Genomic DNA, 20,455 nt, shown 5'->3' with positions numbered 1-20,455 from the left:
ACAGGTAACAAGCAGATTGTTGAGGTGATGGGAAGGACCCCCCGACTCTGACCAAAGATCCAAGGCCAGTGAGACCCCAGAATTAGAGGAATTCCCCAGCTAAAGTCCTTTTCTTCTCCTTTAGGTCACGCCCAGAGCCGCAGCATGAATGACATTTCAGACACTCCAAACCCAAATCAGGTGGGTAGTAAAGCCTCAGAACTGGGGTAGGTGACTGCCCTGTGATGGGGGGTTGGAGATAGGCTGAGAGAGGAGCTTCTAAGGAAATTCGGTAAACATTGATTAAGCCTTATTCTGGGCCGGGGGATGCAGAGACCAATGAGACAGCTCCTGCTCAGAGCGCTTACATTCTGCTGGGGAGATCATGTACACAGATGAGCCAATATGAAATATATGTGTATGTACATATGTGAGGGGAGAGAGAGAGAACATCACAAAGGAATATTTGGGGGAGAGCACTTATTGGTGAGATCAGAAAGACTTTATGGGAAAATGGCAGCTAAACTGAGCCTTGAAGGGGGCTAGGTATTATAGGAGGTAGAAAGGATGAGGTGAGCATTGTGGGCCTATAGCACAGCTTAGGTAAATGTATGCAGGCTGGAGATGGGACATCAGGTTGGCCAATTTGGCTGGGTAAGTCAATCAACAAGCACTTATTGACCATCCACTGTGTGCCAGGAACTGTCCTCGAAGTGTATAATGCAAAAAGTACAAAGAAAGGCAAAAGTAGTCCCTGCCCTCAAGAAGTTTACTTTCTTGAGGAGGAGAAAGCAGGTGAGTAACTTGGCAGGTAGAAGGCAGTCTGAAAGGGGGAAGCATCAGCTGCTGGGGCTCTCAGGAAAGGCCTCCTATAGAAGGTGGGATTTGGGCTGAGTTGGGAAGGAAGCCAGGGAGTGAGCAGAAGAGTGTTCTAGGCAGGAGGGACCGCTGGGACAAAGGTCATGTTTGAGGAATTATAAGGAGGCCAGTGTAGATGGATCTCAGGATGCCTGGAAAAGGAGGAAGGACCCCAGCCATGGAGAACTTGAATGTCAGAGGAGCTCACACTTGATCCTGGGGATAGCAGGGTGGGGGAACAAGGTCACACCTATACTTTAGCAACTGGGTGGAGGATGAAGACTTGAGGAAGGGAGACCCCACCCCCCACCCCAGCAGCTATTGCAGTTGCATGAGGGTCATAGCTGTGTGAATGATGATAAGGATTTGTGTCTCAGAAAGGTTGTGAAGGTATAAACAAGACCTGGAGACAGATTGGCTGTGGGAGATGAGTGAGCATGGAGAGTCAAAGAAGTAGAGTGGATCCCTAGTTCCCTAAGCAGATGCAGAAGAGCTGAGGAGAGGGAATGGTTTGATGGGAATAGAACGAGAACCATGTTGGGCATGGCATGTTTGAGATGCCTATAGGATATCTAGTCTGAGGCATCCAAAAGACCATTGGCAATGAAGGACTGGAACTCAGAAGAAAGTCTGGGGCTTAAAAGGTAGATCCCCAGCCATCTGAATAATGACAATAGCTGAATGCATGGAAGCTTATGAGGGCACCAAGGTAAATGGTATAAAAGGAGAAGGGAAGAGAGCCCAGGACACACCCTTGAATGTGCCATGTTGGGTAACCATAACATGAAGAACTGTTGGATAGTTAGAAAGAGAGCCAGGATAAATCATGAAAACCTAGGGAGGAGATAGCTCTAGGAAAGAGGATGGTCCACAGTGTCAAAGGCCACAGAAAGGTCAAGAAGGGTGAGATCTGAGGAAAGGAACATAGATGATTTGAGGAGAAATCTTATGAAATGGATCAGAATGGAGTCAGGTTGCAAAGATTTTTAAATGTTAAACAAAGAGTTTGATTACCTAACACACTCTAGGTGCTTAATAAATGTTTGTTGAATAAAGTGTTAAGTAGAGGCAAATGGGAGCCTCAGCAGGAGAGTGACATGGTCAGTTGATGCCTCAGAAATATGGTTTTGGTAGCTGGGTGGGGGATGGAGTGGACACGGGACAGTCTAGAAGCTAGGGCATTTAGGGTGGGGAGACATGGGAGAATGAAAGAACGTAGGAAGCTCAGCTTGAAAGCAGTGGGAGGCACTAGAGCCCATGAGCTGGAGATGAAAAGATGTCTGACCTTGGAGGTTCAGTACCAAGTCTTAGCCCACTGGTAATGCTTGAGTTAGGTTTATCAGCACCCTCTGGTGGTCATAAGAGGAACCAGAGGCAGCAAAGCGTTAATCAGAGGAGGAAGCTTCATGGTTTGGTACTCACTGGGGAGGGGTGCAGGTGTGAATCAAAGAAAAGCCTGAATATGGGTATATGTCCAAGGAGCAGTTTTTAGAGACACAGATTTACATTTAACGTTAGGGAAAAAACCAACAAGTAGAGCTCTGCAAAAATGAAGCGGTCTACCTCCAGAGATGGCTGGATTCCCCCCTCTTTGGGAGTCTCTGAACAGAGGCTGGAGGGCCGCTTGCCTGGTATGTTATGGTGAGGATTCCTTTCTGGTACTGGTTGGACTAGATGCCTTCTAACTCTAAATACTGTAATTCTTTGAAATGCAGTTATCAGCTTACAAGTAGGTACAAGAGCTGGGCTAAAGAAGCATTCTCTAATGGGGTTCTTAGGAGAAACTGCTTTAGAATCATAGATTTAGACTTGGAAGGAGCTTTGGAGGTCATCTAGTCTAACCCCCTCCTTTTACAGATGAGGAAACTGAGGCTGGTAGCAAGGAAGTGAGTTGTTAGCTATCTGGAACCCTAGGCAAATCATTTAACATCTCAGTTGCCAGTCAACCGTCTTTCACCAGAGGAAGGAGACTCTCCCACCCTCCTATTGCCCCCCTCCAACTATGAAATCATAGGTCCAAACTCTCCGCAAGGTCTTTCATAAGCACTTCAGGAAGCAACCACTAACATTTTCTCCCCAAGATCATCACAACTGAGCCCTCTGAATATTGTTGTCTCTCTACCAACTCTCCTGTGTCCCACTAGTCAGCTGGAGACTCAGATTTCCAGTTCTCCACTGTCCAGCAGTCCCTCAGGTTGTCCAGTATGTTGTTAGCAATAAGGATGGGTTTTAGGCTCTACATGGTCCTTTGCAACCCCCACCTCACTTAATTTTTATCATAGCTTTGCCAACAAGGTGGGGCAATAATAACTAGTCCCATTTTGCAAGTGAGGAAACAAAGGCAAACAGGTTCATAAGATTCTGAGTGATGGAGATCCCAGAGTCCATATGGTCCTTCTCATTTTAGAAAGAAAAAGACTGATGTCTATGACAGGAAATGACAAGTCCAAGGTGACAGAGGTAAGAGGGCAAGCCAGGATACAAACACCCAGGTCTTTCAGCTCCACTTGCCCTGATAACACAAGGTGAGATGATTGCCCAAGACAGCCAGTAAAAGGCATCACTTTGATTTCAACCCAGGTCTCCAGACACACAATCCAATGTTTTCTCATTACAATTTCCTCAGAGACTAGATGGAAGGGACCTTCCAAGGGAATAGGATAATGAAATGATACTCCTTCCACCTAGCAGCCTGCAGAGCCTACAGGGATGAGGCAGGGGAGGGGGGGAGTGGGGTAGGCTCCTAGCTATTTGGTTTGGTTTTTTCCCAACTCATTTTCCCTGTTTTGACACTTGATAACTGGGTGCCTTTGGGCAAAATGCATCACCTTCCAAACCTCAGTTTTGTCAATGAGGTCAATGATTCTGATCAATGCTTTCTTCGTGGAGATGTTGTGAGGAAAGTTCTTTAGACCAGAAGCATATAGAAATGTAAGTTAGGCTCATCTTCATCATTTCTCATTCACTGAAATCCCATGGAGGGTCTTGGGAAGTTCATAGGCAGGACAGCATGAGCATTGAGAGCCGATGTGGTGGACAGGGAACTGAATCTGGAGTTAGGAAGACCTGTATTCAAATCCTGGCTCTAATAGCATCAGTATAGTGCTGAAAAGTTTACAAAGATGTTTGTATTATGTTGTTTAGTTCTCAAAACAACCCTTGAAGGTAGGTCCCATTGTAGAGATGAGGAAACTGAGACAGACAAGTCTTAAGTGACTTGCCCAAGGTCACTCGGCTAATAAGTGTCTGGGGCTGGATTTGAACTCATGTCTTCTATACTCCAGGCCCAGCACTCTATCCCCTGTACCACCTTGCTGCCTTTCAGTCTCTCTGGGCCTCAGTTGCCTCATCTGCAAAGTGAGGGGGTGGTGCTCAATGACCTAAGGTCCCTTCCAGCTCCAAACCCATGATCCTGTGACCTCCAGTCCTGTGCCCCTTTTCCTCTCAGGAGCCAGTGGCTGGGTCCTTCCTCTTTCTCCAGTCTGCTCCTGACCTTGACTTTTGCTGATTTCCATCCCTCACCAGGATAGAACCTGAGTAATTGTCAGTCTGTCCATAAGCATTTATGTCTCCTCTGTGCCAGGCATTGTGTTAAATGCTGGGGATACAAACAAGGGTAAAAGATAGTCCCTGCCCTCAAAGAGTGTCTAGTCTAATGGGGGAGACAACATGAAAGCACCTATGTACAGATCAGATCTAGGACAAAGTGGAAGTAAGCAGTCAGGCACTGGCATCTGGCACTGCCATCAGGGAGAGAGAAAGAGGCTTCTTTCAGAAGGTGGGATTTTAACTGGAACTTGAGGCAGAGAGGGAAAGGGGGAGGACACTAGAATGGGGGCCAGCCTGTGAAAATACCAAGAGTCAGGAGATGGTGGGTCTAGTGGAAGCAGGAGTAAGGAGTCTGCTGTCCTAAGTCACCACAGGAATGGGTGACAGCTGAGGCACTGAGCCCGAAAAAAGTTTGTTTCTTAGGCGATGGGCTACATTTTCCACAAAGAGATTTTCAAGGACTCTGGAGGTCTAGGGATGCCTGTTGATAACTATCCCTGTTTATCTTGAGCTATGTCAGCACTGAGACAGCCCTGGCATTGGTCCTGAGTCCCTCCACACCACTCCCCCAAAGGTCCCTTTGTCATGTTGATGCTAGATTCTGATGTCAGCCAGACAGCTGGCCCATCAACTGTTTCAATAAAATCATGAGTTGACGAAAGGGCCCAAGTCGAGCAGACTCTAAACTGTGCCCAAGGTTGCATTGTTCCAGATCAAACTTCTGGACAGTTCCTTCCACCCTCCCTCCCCCCTCCCCCACCTCTGCCTAAGGAAAAACATCCGAGAAGTACTAGAGATTCACGGAGATTCATGTTCATTCATGAAGGCCCCTGCTGGGCGCTAGAGCTACAAAGACACCAACCAAACAGATTCTGCCATTCCAGGGGATTGTCTTCTGCTCCATGTAGCCCCCAGAGGTCAAGGACCATCTGGTTTTCTTTTATTTGCATACCCAACCCTTCACCAGTGGCTGACTCATAGTGAATGCTCAAGAAATGCATTGTCTATCTGTCCAGCTACTTAAGGGATACATCATCATCCAGAGAAATACATGCTGGAAAATTTAAGGAGGAAGATTATAGCATGGGGGATGAGGGAGGATCTCACACAGGAAAGTCCCATGAGCTGAACCTTCAGCTGCCTAAGAACAGGAGCAGAGAACTTGGCAACAGTGAAAAGGGTGGCAGATGAAGCCAGGACAGGGCTGATGGACAGGAAATTCAAGAAGGCAGACCAGCCAGCAGTCACAGTAAAGGCCCAGGCAGGAACAATAGAGAAGAGGGGAAGGACGGGAGGCTGTGGCCACAGAGTTAGATTAGAGGGTTCAGGAGCCCGGCAGTGATTCAATGCCCTAGCAGTGATGGTGATGTCTGAGGTGAGGCATCATGGATGGCAAGTGAGATGTTGTTGTGTTTCTTGTCTTATCTCCCCCAAAACAGCTGAAAAACAAGTTTATGAAGAAGATTCCCAAGGACTCAGAAGCTTCCAATGTGTTGGTGGGAGAGGTTGACTTCTTGGACCAACCTTTTGTTGCTTTTGTCCGTCTTATTCAATCCACCATGCTGGGAGGTATGACTGAGGTGCCTGTTCCTACCAGGTGAGTGTTTTGTGTAAGCCACACCCCAGAAATGGGGTAGCCAGTCAGTGAGGTGGTCAACAGACACTTCTGGGGAGCCATAGGAAGCTCTCTTATAGACCTTGTTCTCTGTTTCCTCCTCTGTAAAATGGGAGGGCTGGACAGGACTGTCTTCAAGGTCCCTCCCAGATCTAACTTTGATCCGATGTTACTTCCTTCCCCTGGGCCTTAGTTAACTTATCAGTAAAATGAGAGGGCTGGACAGTGTGCCTTCCAAGGTCACTCCCATACCTAGATTTTATGATCCATTCTAAAAAGAGGATGAATAAGGGAACACCAGTTGTGACTGAGAAGAGGCCTTTGGTCTTGGGAAGTTCAGGGGGCCACTGTCTTCTCAGGATCTCTGAATAGACCCAGAAGGAAGACTAAAAGACACTGAGGAAGCTGAAGGAAGCTGGTCAGTCAGGGCCAGGACATGGGGAGGTTAAGGGGAGAGAACAGAATTGAAGAAAAAAGAGCTCAGAGAGGAGGCTGGAATCAAGTGTCCCTTAGGTGATGCTAAAGATAAGAAAAGAATATTTCTTTGAACGCACAGGCAGGATACATATATACATAATATAGTGGAGAGAGAGCTGACCTGAGGGCTGGGTCCAAGTCCTGCCTCGAACACAGAGCAGCTGTGAGGCAGTGGGCAGGCCACTTAACCTTGAAGTGCTCCCAGCACCTAAGACTAAGTTGCAGAGAAGATGCCAACTTGTATTAGTGGAGAGAGTTTATTCACTATTAGTGGAGAGAGTTTATTCACCTGAGAGTTCCCTATACCGTTGTAATCAGAAGTCCAGACTGTAGTCCCAAACACACATAGATTTTAAAGTACAGAAAGAGTTAAGAAAAGATATTTTTCTGTGGCTGAGACCTCTCCACTCCCTCCTTCTTCCTCTTCCTCATTTGCAAAACTGGAATAAAAAATCAGGCATCATCTACCTCACCAGCTTGTTGTTCAGAAAGTGTTTTGTCCATGAAAAAGTGCTGTAATGTGAGTTGTCATCTCTCTCTGTATCTTCTTCCCAGATTCCTGTTCATCCTACTAGGCCCTCATGGGAAAGCCAAGTCCTACAATGAAATCGGCCGGGCCATCGCGACACTCATGGTCGATGACGTAAGTAGTCTGGCCCCCTTGGGTGCTTCTGTATCTATACCAGATAACTCTCAAGGCTGGAAGGAGAGCTGGGGACAGGGAACCGAGTCAGAACCAAGGGCACAAATCATCAGAGAGAGCTGGGCCTCTAGAAGATGAGACCAGAGCTAGGAACTAAACAACTGGAAGAGGGGAGGTTGGAAACCTCTAAGGCCAAAGGTCTGAAAGCTCTGAATGAATACTACACATTTCCAATGATAATCTGCCGAGGTTTTCCTCAGAGATTTCAGTGACTTGAAGGGGTGGGGAGGCTGATGAGAGAAAGCTCAAGGCCTGGGTGCCCTTCACCTGGCAGCCAGTTCAGCATAGCTAAGTCTAAACCCCTCCCACCAGCCTGCAGGGAACTCAGAGCTATACCACTCCATGCTGATCAAAGGGCCATTGGCTAATAATACAGAAGTGTGACAGATCTGCCCAGAAATCTGCCCAGGATTTATGGAGCCTACAAGGACCTTATACCTCTTAGACCAACCTCCTCATCTTACATATAGAGAAACTGAGGCCAGCAAGATTGGGTGATTGGCTCATGGACACACAGGTAGCTGAGTCTGAATTAGCACTGTGACCTTTTTATTCTAAAAACAGTACTCTTTTCACAACTGCTGCCTCCCTAATAACAATTAAGAAGAAAATAGATTTTGGCCATTGAAAATGGAGCACTTCTCCCCCCTACCAAGAGTACAGTCCAAGGTGGGAACCTAAGTCAAGGGGCTATGCTTCTATGACCTTCAGAGAGACACCACACTGGTCTTCAGGAGGCCTCAAAGTCTGGCCACACTTGTCTCTTCCCCTCCTACTTCTGGCTTCAGCTTTTTAGTGATGTGGCCTACAAAGCCCGAAACCGAGAAGACCTGATTGCTGGCATTGATGAATTCCTGGATGAGGTGATTGTCCTCCCTCCTGGTGAGTGGGACCCAAACATCCGGATCGAGCCCCCAAAGAAAGTGCCTTCTGCTGACAAGAGGTAGGCAAGGATCCTAGGGCCAGGAGGGGATTCCAGGCAAGGCGATCCAGCCGCAGACAGAACTTTGGCATCTTTCTCACCCACCTCCTCTTTGCAGGAAGTCTGTGTTCTCTCTGAATGAGCTGGGACAGATGAATGGATCCGTGGGAGGTGGAGCTGGGGCTGGGGCTGGAGGAGGAGGAGGTGGAGCTGATGGTGGTGGTGAGGATGGCGAGATGCCAGCTGTGCATGAAATTGGAGAAGAGCTCATCTGGACCGGAAGGTATAGTCTGAACCTGTGCCTTCAGCTTCTCTACCCTTCCTACCCCATTCTCTCTCCTTATACCCTCATGTTCTGGGGATACTGGCTCTGTCCCCATCACCAACCTCCAAAACCATCCTAGGGTGGATTCATTGACTACAGTCACCTTACTTTCACACTATTGATACTTTGTTGGACAATTGTTGGGAAGGAGAGCCACACTTTGGATCTGTAGTAAGAGAATTTGGTTTCAAATCTTGCTTTCTGTGGGACCATTGGAACCTTTCTGGGCCTTGGGTTTCCTTCTCTGTAAAATGAAGCAAAAAAAATTAGATGAGCCTAAAGATCCTTCCAACCCTAAGTACTGTAATTGTCTAGGTCCATGAATGTGACCATGCTTTCAAAGCACTTACTGGGAATCACTAAGTCAGTAGATAATTAATATCTCTTTGGTACTCAGCACTTTGCTAGGCACTTAGGACAAACATGTTAGCTGTATTGAAATGTACTGAAGAATTTTCATATAGAAGAGGAATTGCTCATGTCCTACTTGGTCCCAGTGAGCAAAATTGGTGTATTGAGTAAAAATTTCAGAACTACAGAATAAGACTTGATATAAGGAAAAATTTTATATCAATTGGAGCTGTCCAAAAGGGGAGTGGGGAGCCTTTTAAAATAGTGAGCTCCCCATCACTGGAAGTCTTCAAGCAGAGGCCAAAGGACCATTTGGCAGAGAATTTGGCAAAGAGGATTCCTGTCCCATCCAATATGGAACAAGATGGTATCCAAAGTCCTTTTTAGCTAAGAAATTCTGTGAAGTCAAGAGACCCAGTTGCTGCCCTTAAGAAATCTAAAAGGATTCTTTTATCATTTTAGAAAGCTTTTTGTAATACTGATATTCATTCCAGAACGACCCCAAAGTCAGCCCTGGGCAAGGAGACCCCAATGGATTTCTGGTAAATCACCTTTGCCACCGGCCACAACTAAATCATTCCAGAATTTATCAAAAGTTTGCAGATTCCTATTTCCTTAACTATGACAAGCTTTCATCAGCTAAGCTTCCACCATGACCAGGGGAATAAAAAGGCTCTCAGACTCTAAATTCTTGGATCCCTCAGATTTTCATGTGCCTTGGAATGAAGGATCAGCTCCCTCCCATACCGCCTTTTCTACTATGGATGTTGCTGACTTCCAAGTTGTAGTCCCAACAAAAACTCACCCAGAGCGCCAAGTGCCCTAGATCAAATTGCCTTTGCCACCACCCACCACCCATCCTTGGGACCCTAGCAGTTCCTTCCTTTGTCTCTAGTTCTGCCCCTCCCCCTGGGCTTTGATTCTGCCAGGGCAGGGACAGGCGGTATTTAGTTCTCAAAGTCATTCTTCTGAATTATTGAGACACCTGGTGGCAACAGTAGAGAGAGTGCTGGTCCTGGAGTCAGAAAGTCAGGAAGACCTGAGCTCCAACCTGGCCTCAGACACTTACTAGAAGTGTAACCTGAGCAAGTCACTTAACTGCCATCTGCCTCAATTTCCTCAATTGTAAAATGGGAGTGATAATAGCATCCACCTCCCAGGGTTGCTGTGGGGGTCAAACGAGATGATATTTGTGAAGTGCTTAGCATAGTATGTGGCACACAACAGGTTCCCCTCCACCGACTAGCTGACTACCTGGACCCCAGTCCACCAGTTCAAGTCAACAAGTACATATTAAGTGTCTCCAATGGGCAAAGTTTAATTATGCTGTCATGAGCACAAACCAATTTGTGGAGTCCTTTATTAAGGTAAGGCACCATAGAGTGAAAGACAAAGCCAGCAATATCCTTTTCCTCAAGTTGTTGCTGCCCTGCTTATCGCCTGGGTCCCCAGCTACAAAGAAGTCTCCCTTTCTGCGTCAAACAGGTTCTTTGGAGGACTGCGCCTAGACATTAAAAGGAAGCTGCCCTGGTTCCCAAGTGACTTCTATGAAGGATTCCACATCCAGTCCATCTCCGCCATCCTCTTTATCTACCTCGGCTGTATCACCAACGCCATCACCTTTGGCGGGCTTCTGGGGGATGCCACAGACAATTACCAGGTATGCCCAAGCGAGGTGACGTGAACAAAAGGCAACCATGATGTCTCAGTCCTCAGTTTAGATCAGCAGGTGTGTCAAGTCCTGCTCCATCCTTGGACAGAGCTGAGCCTAAGCAGAGGACCCTGTCACCAGGTGGCCATGGGGGTCTCAGTCACATACTCTGAACCATAAGGTCAATATTTTAGCAGAGAAACAGATCACAACTGTGAATGTTCCATTTTTAATCACAATTATAGGACTTTGTTCAAATGACCAAACTTCAATAATATTATCTACAGAGATGTTACATATGCATAGAACAGGTTTTTAAAGTAAACCACTAAGGTGCAATATGATCACTTTTCTCAGTGATGTTCAAATATTATAGATCACAGCTTAGTCCTCTGTTAGAATTCTGTGTTCTAAGCTAATCTAGAATCCTTAGGACATAGCAGAATTTTGGAACACAGTTTCACGACTGTCACTCAGGTCTTCCTGGAGAAAAGTGTGACAGTTACAGATATCCTAAGGAGTGAAATCATCAGAGCCTTTGCTCCGATGCTCAGCTGCTATGGCTCTCCCGAGCTGGCTCCCCAGTATGCCAGTCAGGATAGAAGATGTTTTGGTACAGCAAAGGCCAGGGCTGTTTAGGGGGTTCCAGGTTAGGCGAGGTGAATGTGCTAAGAGAGAGAAAAGTAAATAGGAAAGGAAAGAAGGAAACATTTGTTACTTACTATGTGCCAGGCACAGAAAGACAGCTCCTACCTCTGGGAGCTTACATTTTAATGGGTGAAAACAACACACACAAAAGGGAATTAAAAGGGGGAAGGGCGGGGAGGTAGCTGGTGTATGGCCATGGTTTGGATTCCAGAAGGCAGGAAGGGAATGAAGGCCAGCCTGGGTCCTTCCACAAAATGGAGGCCCTGGGCAGAATGCCCCAATGGGAGAAGGGATGGGCCCTACAGAGGGACATTCCAGGTGTAGGAGGCCTTAGGCAAAGGCAGGCTGGGAAACAGCCTCCACTCCCCCCCAAAATTGTAGGCTAGACATACTCACTCTGAAGTTATATTTGCATAATTAATATTGCTTCCCTCTCTTAAGTCTAGACGATGAACCAACCAATAAGTTAAGCTTTGATTTGTGACTTTGCCAGTGGCTCCAGGGAGGGTTGGATGTTCCAGGGCCCAGAGGCCCCAGGGGCTGAGCAAAGCTCCAGGAAGAGACAACCTGATTTAAAGGTCCAAGAGCCAAGAGCAAACAGGGCTGGGAGGGAACTGAACACTAGAGATTAAGAGGGAACATGAGAAAGTAGGGAACTAGAACTGGGGCCTTTGTAAGAAAAGGAGAAAAAGTCAAGAGAAATCCTAACCCTCACCCATACCCCGCCCTTGTCTGCCCTCCCCAGGGCGTGATGGAGAGCTTCCTGGGCACTGCAATGGCCGGTGCCTTGTTTTGCTTCTTCGGTGGACAACCCCTCATCATCCTCAGCAGCACTGGGCCCATTCTGATCTTCGAAAAACTCCTCTTCGACTTCAGCAAGTAGGTGCAGTCATCCTGGCGGCCTCCGAGTTTGCCAAGGTTCCCGAAGGCAGGAAGGGGCCATGGTCTGGGCTGGGCTCCCCAGGGAAAGTACAGGGTACAAGCAGAGACTGAGTGGCCATTTGCTAGGGATCCCCAAGAAGAGGTAAAAAGTCTAAATAGATGCACACTGACTTTCCTTGCCACCCCTAAGAATGTGTCATATTATGTATGAAAAGGCAGAGAATGCACAGAGAAGAGAAACATGGTTTCAAAGCCAAAAAGACTTGAGTTAAGGTTCTGCCTCTGACGTATCCAAGCCGGGGAGCCCTGTGACTATCAGGTGACTTCTCAATCCTCGAGGCCATTCTCTTAGACTTTATTGTCTGAGGTGCCAACCCACATCGGTGGAGAGAGTTTCACTCAAGAGTCCCTGTAACGATGAGATCATGGGCCCAGTCTCTGTCCTTGTGAAAATATCAAAACCAAATCAGATCCCAAGTTAACAATGTGTATGTTACCATGTCACCAGCTTCCCGAACATCAAACATTTAGTAGCATTCCATGCAAAAATCCTATAACTCGATAGACTTTTCCCTTTCTACTTGTTTATAATAATTATAATAATTGGTGGTGCAGTGGATAGAGCACCAGTGCAGGAGTCAGGAGGACCTGAGTTCAAATCTCACCTCAGACACTTGACACTCACTAGCTATGTGACCTTGGGCAAGTCACTTAGCCCCAGTTGCCTCATCCTGAGTCATCTGATGAATATCTGGTCAGTGGATTCAGATGGCTCTTGGGGAGAAGTGAGGCTGGTGACCTGCACAGCCCTCCTTCACTCAAAACAAAGTTAAGTGCAAGTCATGTCATTATTTCTCTGTTGGCATGGTCTTCTTCAGCAGCAAAGGATGAACACACTATGTTCCAGGCACTGTGCTAAGGGTCTTTTAATTATTATCTCGGTTGAGCCTCACAACTTTGGGAGGACGGGGCTGTTTTTATCCCTATTTTATAGACAAGAAAATTGAGTGAGTCCATATTTGAACTCAGGTCTTTCTAAGTGCAGGTCTAGTGTTCTATCCACTGCACCACCTAGCTGCCCTTACAAAGCATGGAAGAATGGGGAAGCTCATCTTTTTATGTCACCTCATATAGCCTTCCCCTCTGTCCGCCTACTCTCCTCTCCCCCAGAATTCTCAGTCTCAGGCAAAGTACTAAGTCCTAGGTAGCTTCCCTGCTACCCCATATCATTCCACCAATCTCTCCCAATCTAGCTGGTTTCATGATGAGGTAAGCAGTGATCAGTCAGTAGGGACTGACAGTCCTTTTTATATTCAGGCCTTTAGCCATGCTGGCTCCAGGCTCCAAGACCTCTTACTTTGCTCCTTCCCAGAAGTAATAGCATTGACTACATGGAGTTCCGCCTCTGGATAGGCCTGCACTCTGCCCTGCAATGTCTCATCCTGGTGGCGACTGATGCCAGCTTCATTATCAAATATATCACCCGCTTCACCGAGGAAGGCTTCTCCACCCTCATCAGCTTCATCTTCATCTATGACGCCATCAAGAAGATGATTAGTGCCTTTGTGTACTACCCCATCAACAGGGACTTCAATCCTGACCTCATCACCACATACAAGTGTGAATGTGTAGCCTCAGACACAGGTGACCCATGGGACAGTCTTTGCTGAGCCACCGATCTTCCCTTACTCACCCATCCTCCCTCCCTGACTGACGGGGCTGCTTTGGGGTGGAGGGAGTCTGGTCTGGAGGCTCCTGGACAGGCCAGAGGGCCCACAACAGAGCTTAATCAGAAAGGGTTGCTTTTTAGATGAAATGAGGACTCCAAATTTTTTTCTGAGGCTGAGGCCCAGGGCAAAAAAAAAGCTAAGCACATGAGATCCAGAGCATAATGGAGATGGGCCAGTGCAGGCCCAGAATCTCAGGTTCACGACCTGGACTTTATGCCTAATGAAGGGCTTTCCTTCCATTTGCTCAAAGAGCTAAGGGAGTGCAGAACTTGCTAATTCCCATGTTATAGATGCAGAAACCAAGACTTGGAGTGGCAAGAGGCCTGATTTGGAGCCAGGTGACCTAGACTACAATCCTGGCCCTCTGCCTCCTACCCGCATGATGCTGGGCAAGCCTCTTAACTCCTCCTGGCCTCAGCTTTCTCATCTGTAAAAGGAAGGGCTTGGACAAGCTGGCTCTAATTCCCCTTTTCGTCCAACTCTGTGACTCTTCCAATGGCCTCTAGGGCAAACCTCAAACATCCAATCCCAAGTCTAGGGTTCTTGCCACTATACAATGCTAGCTCCCTCCCACTGTGGGATGAAGAGTGGAAATGATGAGGATGTTTCTTTACCCAAAGACCCATTCTTCCTTTCATAGTCCATGGGCCATTTGCCTCCCAGTGGTTTCTATGTATTCCAGATTTACCATCAAACTCAATCAGATGGTAAAACTCAGTCATTTTGGGGAGCCTGGCTCTTCTCTTTGGGGAGTTTTTTTTTCTTTCTGGTTGTAGCTTTTTTTATTATTGTAACTGATTTCTACCCTATTTATCTTTGCTGCACATTGCTATCTGGCTGCTTTCAAATCCAAGTGAGTATCAAGGCAAACTGTGAACAACCCTCTTAACTGGACCCTTCCCACCATGTTGGCCACCAATTGTCCATGTTTTCCTCCTCACCTTGATGTAGTTTTTTTTGGAAAATGATGCAAGGGTCTTCACAAAAACAAACAGTATTTTTAGGTTGGACAATCACTGTTTAAAGCAGAAGGTACCATCTTAAGGTCTGGCTCTGGGAAAGTTGCTTATGACTCAGAAGAGGCCACACAACCAATTTCCTAATGGTTAGCATCCATGCTCTAACATTTAGGGAGTGCTTGGCCTTCAGACAGTGCTTTTAGCCTGGCATCCACTGATGTCATGGTTCATTGGGCTACCTGGGCATTAGTGCAGAGTACAGCAGAATGATGGTCTGGCTTAATTTCCCCCAAAGTGCATTTCCTCCACCAGCATTTATTAAGTACCTATTATGTGCTGAGTCCATAACCACAATTTCTGGAAAGGAGCACTGGACCTCAAATCCTGCTTTCTGTCAGTTTGCTCATCTATAAAATGGGGGTTAAAGTAGCCCCTCCCTCTCAGGGCTATTGAGAGGATCAGATGAGTTGATGTAGAGAAAATGCTTTATCCACTTTACTCATTATGTGGATGCTAGTGAGGAGTGGCAGGATTGCTGTGGCCTCTCTGAGCCTCAGTTTGCTCATTTGTCAATGATGAGACAATAATCCTTCATGAGCTGTGATTATAAAGTATCATAATTATCGCTTCACCGCTCACTTAGCACCAAGGGGCACAGAAATCACAGATGAGCCTTATTGGACACAGATCATGTCAAGGCTGCCCCAGGGTGCATACCCCTCCATTCTATACCTTCCCTTTCGTTGCTTCAGGAGAAAAAGAAAGATACTGTAAAACAGGGTCACAAAAGTCTGGGAAAGGGTATTTAGTCAGAAAGGAGAAGTCGGGTCAACAAGCAATTATTAATCAGTTAATATATGCCCAGCATCATGTAAGTGCTGGGGATACCAAAAAAGCCAAGACAGTTTCATCCTAATGGTGGAGGAGACTGGCACATGTGAGATATAGACACAGGATAAAGGGAAGGTTTCTGAACAGACCCCAGTTTTTCATTCAATACTTATGGGGACTCAGGGAGCATCCTGAGTTCTCTTCTAAGGTGAGCCCATGGGGGCCACTGAGATAGGGGAAGAGAAGAAAAAGAAAAGAGGAAGAAAAGGAGTAAGAGGGTGTAAGAAAAAGGCAGGGTTCACATCTCAGACACTTACTAGTCGTGGGTGACCCTCTCCAGGTTCCAGAAACTCTCAGTTTCCTGGGAAATTCTCTAAGACTAGATGTTACAGACCAATTGCCAACCTGCCCTCCTAAAGGAAGCTCCCTCACTGGGAGCACCTCACAGTGATGTAATCACAGATCCAGAGGAGAGAAAGGCAGGGGAAGAGACAGATGGAGGTAGAGAGGGGGAGAGGGGAAAAGAGAGACAGAGAGAAAGATTTGGAAAGGGAAGGAGGAGAGAAAAAGGGAGGAGAGAGACCCTGAGTTTGACTCTGAGAGGAGCCTTCAATACACTGTTTGTCATGTGAAGGGGAGATGAACCATAGTGAATGGGAATTCTTACTCAGGTTGGAGATAGACAAATGTTTTGTAAACTCCCTCCAACTCTGTGACCCTGTGAAAGAAAAGAGGTGTCAGAGGGAAGGAGGAAGAGAAAAGGAAAAGAGGCCTGCCAAGGGCAGTGAGAGAGAGAAGGCCCCAACCATGGTGCCCCCACCTTCTCACCCTTCCTACTTCTCTCCACAGTGCCCCCGTAGGGACCCTCAGCCCACAGCAGGTAGAGCAGAATCTTTGTTTTTCCAAGTCTCAGTCTCCACACTGGAAAATAACATACTCACTGTTGACCTTGAGCTTTGCCCAATGGGAGTTTGTGAAATGAAGACTTTCATTGAAGTGGTCACAGCCATATTAGAATTATGTATGTCTCAGACGTGCCACCCAGCTCTCCCCAGAAGGCCCCTTTCTTTCTGTCCATCTCAGCACCTGACAGGAGAGATTTTCTCAGATCTCCTAGGTTTCTAATCTATAAAATGAGATGTTTGGTCTAAATGATCTCTGAGTTCCTTGTGGCTTGAAATCTTCTGGTCCTATGCTCTTGACAGTAAGGATAGAGGTAAATCATAATGACTGGTATAGACCCCTTTTTTTTCCAGGATTTTTCAGTTTGCAGAGGCCTGTGGTAGGTAGAGATCTGCCCTCTAAACCAGGAAGACAGAGCTCCAAGCCCAGCCTTGAACACATACTGGCCAAGTAACTCTGAGCTGGTCACATATCTCTTCATGTTCTAGGCAGCTCTCTAAAGAAGGAGCTGATCTCCACTGGTACAGGGAGTTTCCCTACTTGGTAGTTCCCCTGTACTCATGAAGCCAGAAGTTCAGTTCCTATCCCAGTCCCTCTACAGACTTTAGAGAACCCCTTGCCTCCAGCCCTGAGGTAGGTGGAACATTGCACCTACAATGCACCGTTGCTCCCATTTTGCAGCGAGGAAAACAAGGCCCAAGCAAGTCATAAGACCATTTAATTCCAGCTTGCTGGGCTCTCTGAGGTCATGTGATCCAGCCTCCTCCTTTTCCAGATGAGGAAATAGGCACTTCGAAGTAAAGAGGCTCGCCCAAAGTCTCCAAGGGAGCCAGGCTTCAGACCCACATCCTCAGCACTCCTTCCACTCCCCCACAACCCTAGCTCCAAGGGGAGGTGACTCATCCAGGGTCACACAGCTAGCAAGTGGAAGAGCCAGGAACTAAGGCCAGGAGCTGGATCTTCTGATTCCTAGGATGGTGTATGGGGCTTTGGCAACCATGGGCATCCTTGTGACTGAATCCCCAGGCCCTGGCTCTCCTCTGAGGCTGGATGGAACAGAAGATTCCCAGAGTCCTCTGGTCCAGTGACCCTAAAGGCAGGGCCTCAAGCAGCCAAGTGATTCCTACCAATGAATGCTCCCAGGAAGGTAGGGGGCAGGAAAGAAAGGGGCAGATACCAGCAAGGACCCAGAGAAGCTTTTAGGCTGATCATTCGCCTCTCGGTGAGAGCATCATGCTTTACAGGGAGTTTTCCTCCCAACTAGCCCTGGCTACTAATGCCCATCTCAGGCTCACCTGGCCTATTGGGACACTGAGGCTCAGGCAGGTAGAGGACTTGGCTGTGGTCCAAGAATGGGTCGAGAGCAGAGCCAGGATTTCAAGCCAAGGCCACCTGAGTGCTCCAGATCATCCCCTTGGATGCCATGGGCTACTTGGAAGCCAGAAATGGGGTCACTGACACCAAGAGAATTCCCCAGTGTCCCATTCACCAGCGAGACAGAACAGCTATCTACAGACCTGGATTTCCTACCGTAGTCTTTAGCATTGGCCTTCATCCCCTCAGCATCTGGCAGGAAGTTCATGATAAGTCAGGCTCATTGAATCCCCTGAAAAAAGCTGTGACCCCCACTTATACCTGTGAGCAACTCAGGGGCCCAAGTCTAGACCAAAAGAGACGAGATTGATGTGAAGCTCTTTGCCAACCTTAAAATAGTATAAATGGGAGCTCTTTTTAATAGTATTATTATCACGATCATTTCTATTAGTATCAGAAGATCTGGCTAAGCAAGACCCCTGAGGTCTGACAATAGGGTCTCTTTGGGGTCTTGCTTCCTGAGGCCCACAGCAGGGGAAGCGAGGGCTGGGAAGGACAGGGGTGTTTGCTGAGGAGCTTATCTCCACAAGTTACTGACTCACTCCAATTCATTTTCCACAGCAAATACAACAATGTTCAATGCTTCAGCTCTACTGGTACCAAACAACACTAATATTTCTCTGGTAAGTAGTTGTTTTTCCTTATGGTATAGACTGGTATGTTCAGTAAAAGAGAGACAGAGAGACAAAGACAAGGAGAGATGGAGAGAGGCAAAAGGGAGAGGCAGAAAGAGAAGGAGAGAGGGAGACAGAAAGAGTCCTCTCAGGTCCAATATCTAAGTTAACTATATTTGTACCATTCCAATCTCCTTGTGGTCCTCCCAGAAAAGAAAACCGAGTTCGCTTGGGGCAGCCTGCTCTTGAGGAAGCCAGCAGGATCCCCTTTCCAGATGTTCACTAAGCAGCCCTTTAAAGACACGTTCTAGAATTTTGCCAGGAATCAGAGTTAAGCTTGCTGGTCTGTAGGTTACAGGCTCTCCTGTCTTCTTTTGGAGAATCTGGGCCACATCTGTCCTACAGGAGCCCTCCTTTGCTCCACAAGCTTTTCAGTGCCCCTAACAGTGGTGTAGTCAGTCCATTCAGTACCAGAGAGTTAGCACCTTTGGGCCTAGCGACTCAGATCATCAAAGGCAGCGAGGAGTCCTCATACCCTCTCTGTGCTAACTCCATTTTGTCTCTCTCCATTGACTATTCTTACTCAGTCCTTGCCAAACATGACTTTAAAAAAAGTCTATTGTGTTCAGCATTTTCTTCTGCTATTTGACATCTAATACAATGGATCATTCGGACTCTGAGGATTCAAACATACAAACCATTTAATAACAATATATTCAAACACTCCTTGGTAAAAGCCATTGCCAAGGCAGTAAAAAGGAGGTCAGCAGGGAGATTCCCTGGGGTCTCAGAATCTACCTGCCGAGGTCCTAAAACCTTTTCTGTTCTTGTTCAATGATCCACTTGGGGGCAAAGGTAATCCCCTCACCCCAACCCTGCCCTCTACGTCCCAGATCTACACAACTGCTTCCTTGCTCACAGCAGTTGCGGATAGTATTGAAGCCGGGAGAGAGGAAGAGGGATGTTGACTCCTGCCTCCCTCATTCCACCAGTGTCCTGGCCCACAGCAGCAACCCTCCCCTGCCCACTCTCCCCATCAGCCTTCCTGAAGCCCTGCTTCCAAAGCCATGCCGAGGTTTTGGATTCATCCCCTCTAGCCTGCCCTTGCTTCTTTCTCCTTTACATGAGTTTTAAAAATCTGCTAGTGGGTGAGTTCCTTATACATTCACATTACAGTCCCTTTTGACAATTTCTCATTGGAATTGTTTATCAGTCAATGAATCAGCAAACGCTTATGAAGCCCCATGGTTTGCAAAAGGGTTGGAAGTGATTCAGTGCAGAGAGCCCTGAGTCTGCAGCGAGAAAGATCTGTATTCAAATCTGACCTCAAACATTTACTAGCTGTGTGACCCTGGGCAAGTCACTTAATCCCTATTTGCCTCAGTTCCTCATCTATAAAATGGAGATACGGTGGAGAAGGAAATGGCAAACTATTCTATTATCTTTGCAAAGAAAACCCCATGGATTTGTCCATGGGTCATGCAGAATCGGACATGACTGAACAACAACAGATAATGTGCTAGGCGCTAGGGGCATAAAAGAATTCGTCTGCCCTTAAGAAGCTTAGATTCTACTGTTACAAAATAATGTAAAATGTATATTTCTATCTTCAGAGTTTCATTCTTGAGCACCTCTCATTCCACTTGGATTGACTTTCTCTAGAGAATTTTACTCCGTGAGAGCCTTTTTCTCTTGATCCTTTAAAGTCTGCTCTACTAAAACCGAGGTTGCACATCAGACTGTGTCCGCCTTTCATCTCCTCTTCTATCGCACATTGTAATATGTAGGAGTGACTTCCCCCCGGAGTTCCTATCACTTCTGTCCCAGTCACCTGGAATTCCCAGTTGGTGAGAATGAAATTCAGCCCTTTTCCATCCTGGTTCATTCACCATTTGGATGGCGAAATTATCATTAAACAAACCAGGGAACCGTGAGCTATCCTCCAGCTGGCAGGGAGAGTTCTAGCAGATACATGGATTATTGGAATCCTACTATGTAATGCTTTGGGCTTTTAACATGTTTCCCACGTGCCTCCTCTGTCTCCGCCCTCTGTCCAGGTGGTATCCAGTGACATCACTCAAGTT

At 47.0% G+C, this 20,455-nt stretch overlaps 1 protein-coding gene across 5 annotated transcripts in view; it reads left to right on the top strand.

Annotated features, from left to right (window-relative positions):
* Positions 1–20,455, top strand: part of SLC4A5 (solute carrier family 4 member 5) — a 119,555-nt gene that overhangs the window by 77,408 nt on the left and 21,692 nt on the right. For all 5 annotated transcript variants that reach the window (XM_072641584.1, XM_072641362.1, XM_072641285.1 and 2 more), the window contains 9 exons: positions 125–180; positions 5,826–5,983; positions 7,034–7,121; positions 7,970–8,124; positions 8,222–8,386; positions 10,265–10,439; positions 11,824–11,957; positions 13,333–13,604; positions 18,319–18,380. In XM_072641584.1, coding sequence (XP_072497685.1) covers positions 125–180; positions 5,826–5,983; positions 7,034–7,121; positions 7,970–8,124; positions 8,222–8,386; positions 10,265–10,439; positions 11,824–11,957; positions 13,333–13,604; positions 18,319–18,380 — 1,265 coding nt within the window. The remainder of the gene's footprint in view (positions 1–124; positions 181–5,825; positions 5,984–7,033; positions 7,122–7,969; positions 8,125–8,221; positions 8,387–10,264; positions 10,440–11,823; positions 11,958–13,332; positions 13,605–18,318; positions 18,381–20,455) is intronic.

Source organism: Notamacropus eugenii, chromosome 1 (genome assembly GCF_028372415.1).
Source record: "Notamacropus eugenii isolate mMacEug1 chromosome 1, mMacEug1.pri_v2, whole genome shotgun sequence".
NCBI classification, from domain to species: domain Eukaryota; kingdom Metazoa; phylum Chordata; class Mammalia; order Diprotodontia; family Macropodidae; genus Notamacropus; species Notamacropus eugenii.
The sequence above is the reverse complement of the archived record's forward strand: the minus strand, read 5'-3'. Positions and strand labels throughout refer to the sequence as shown.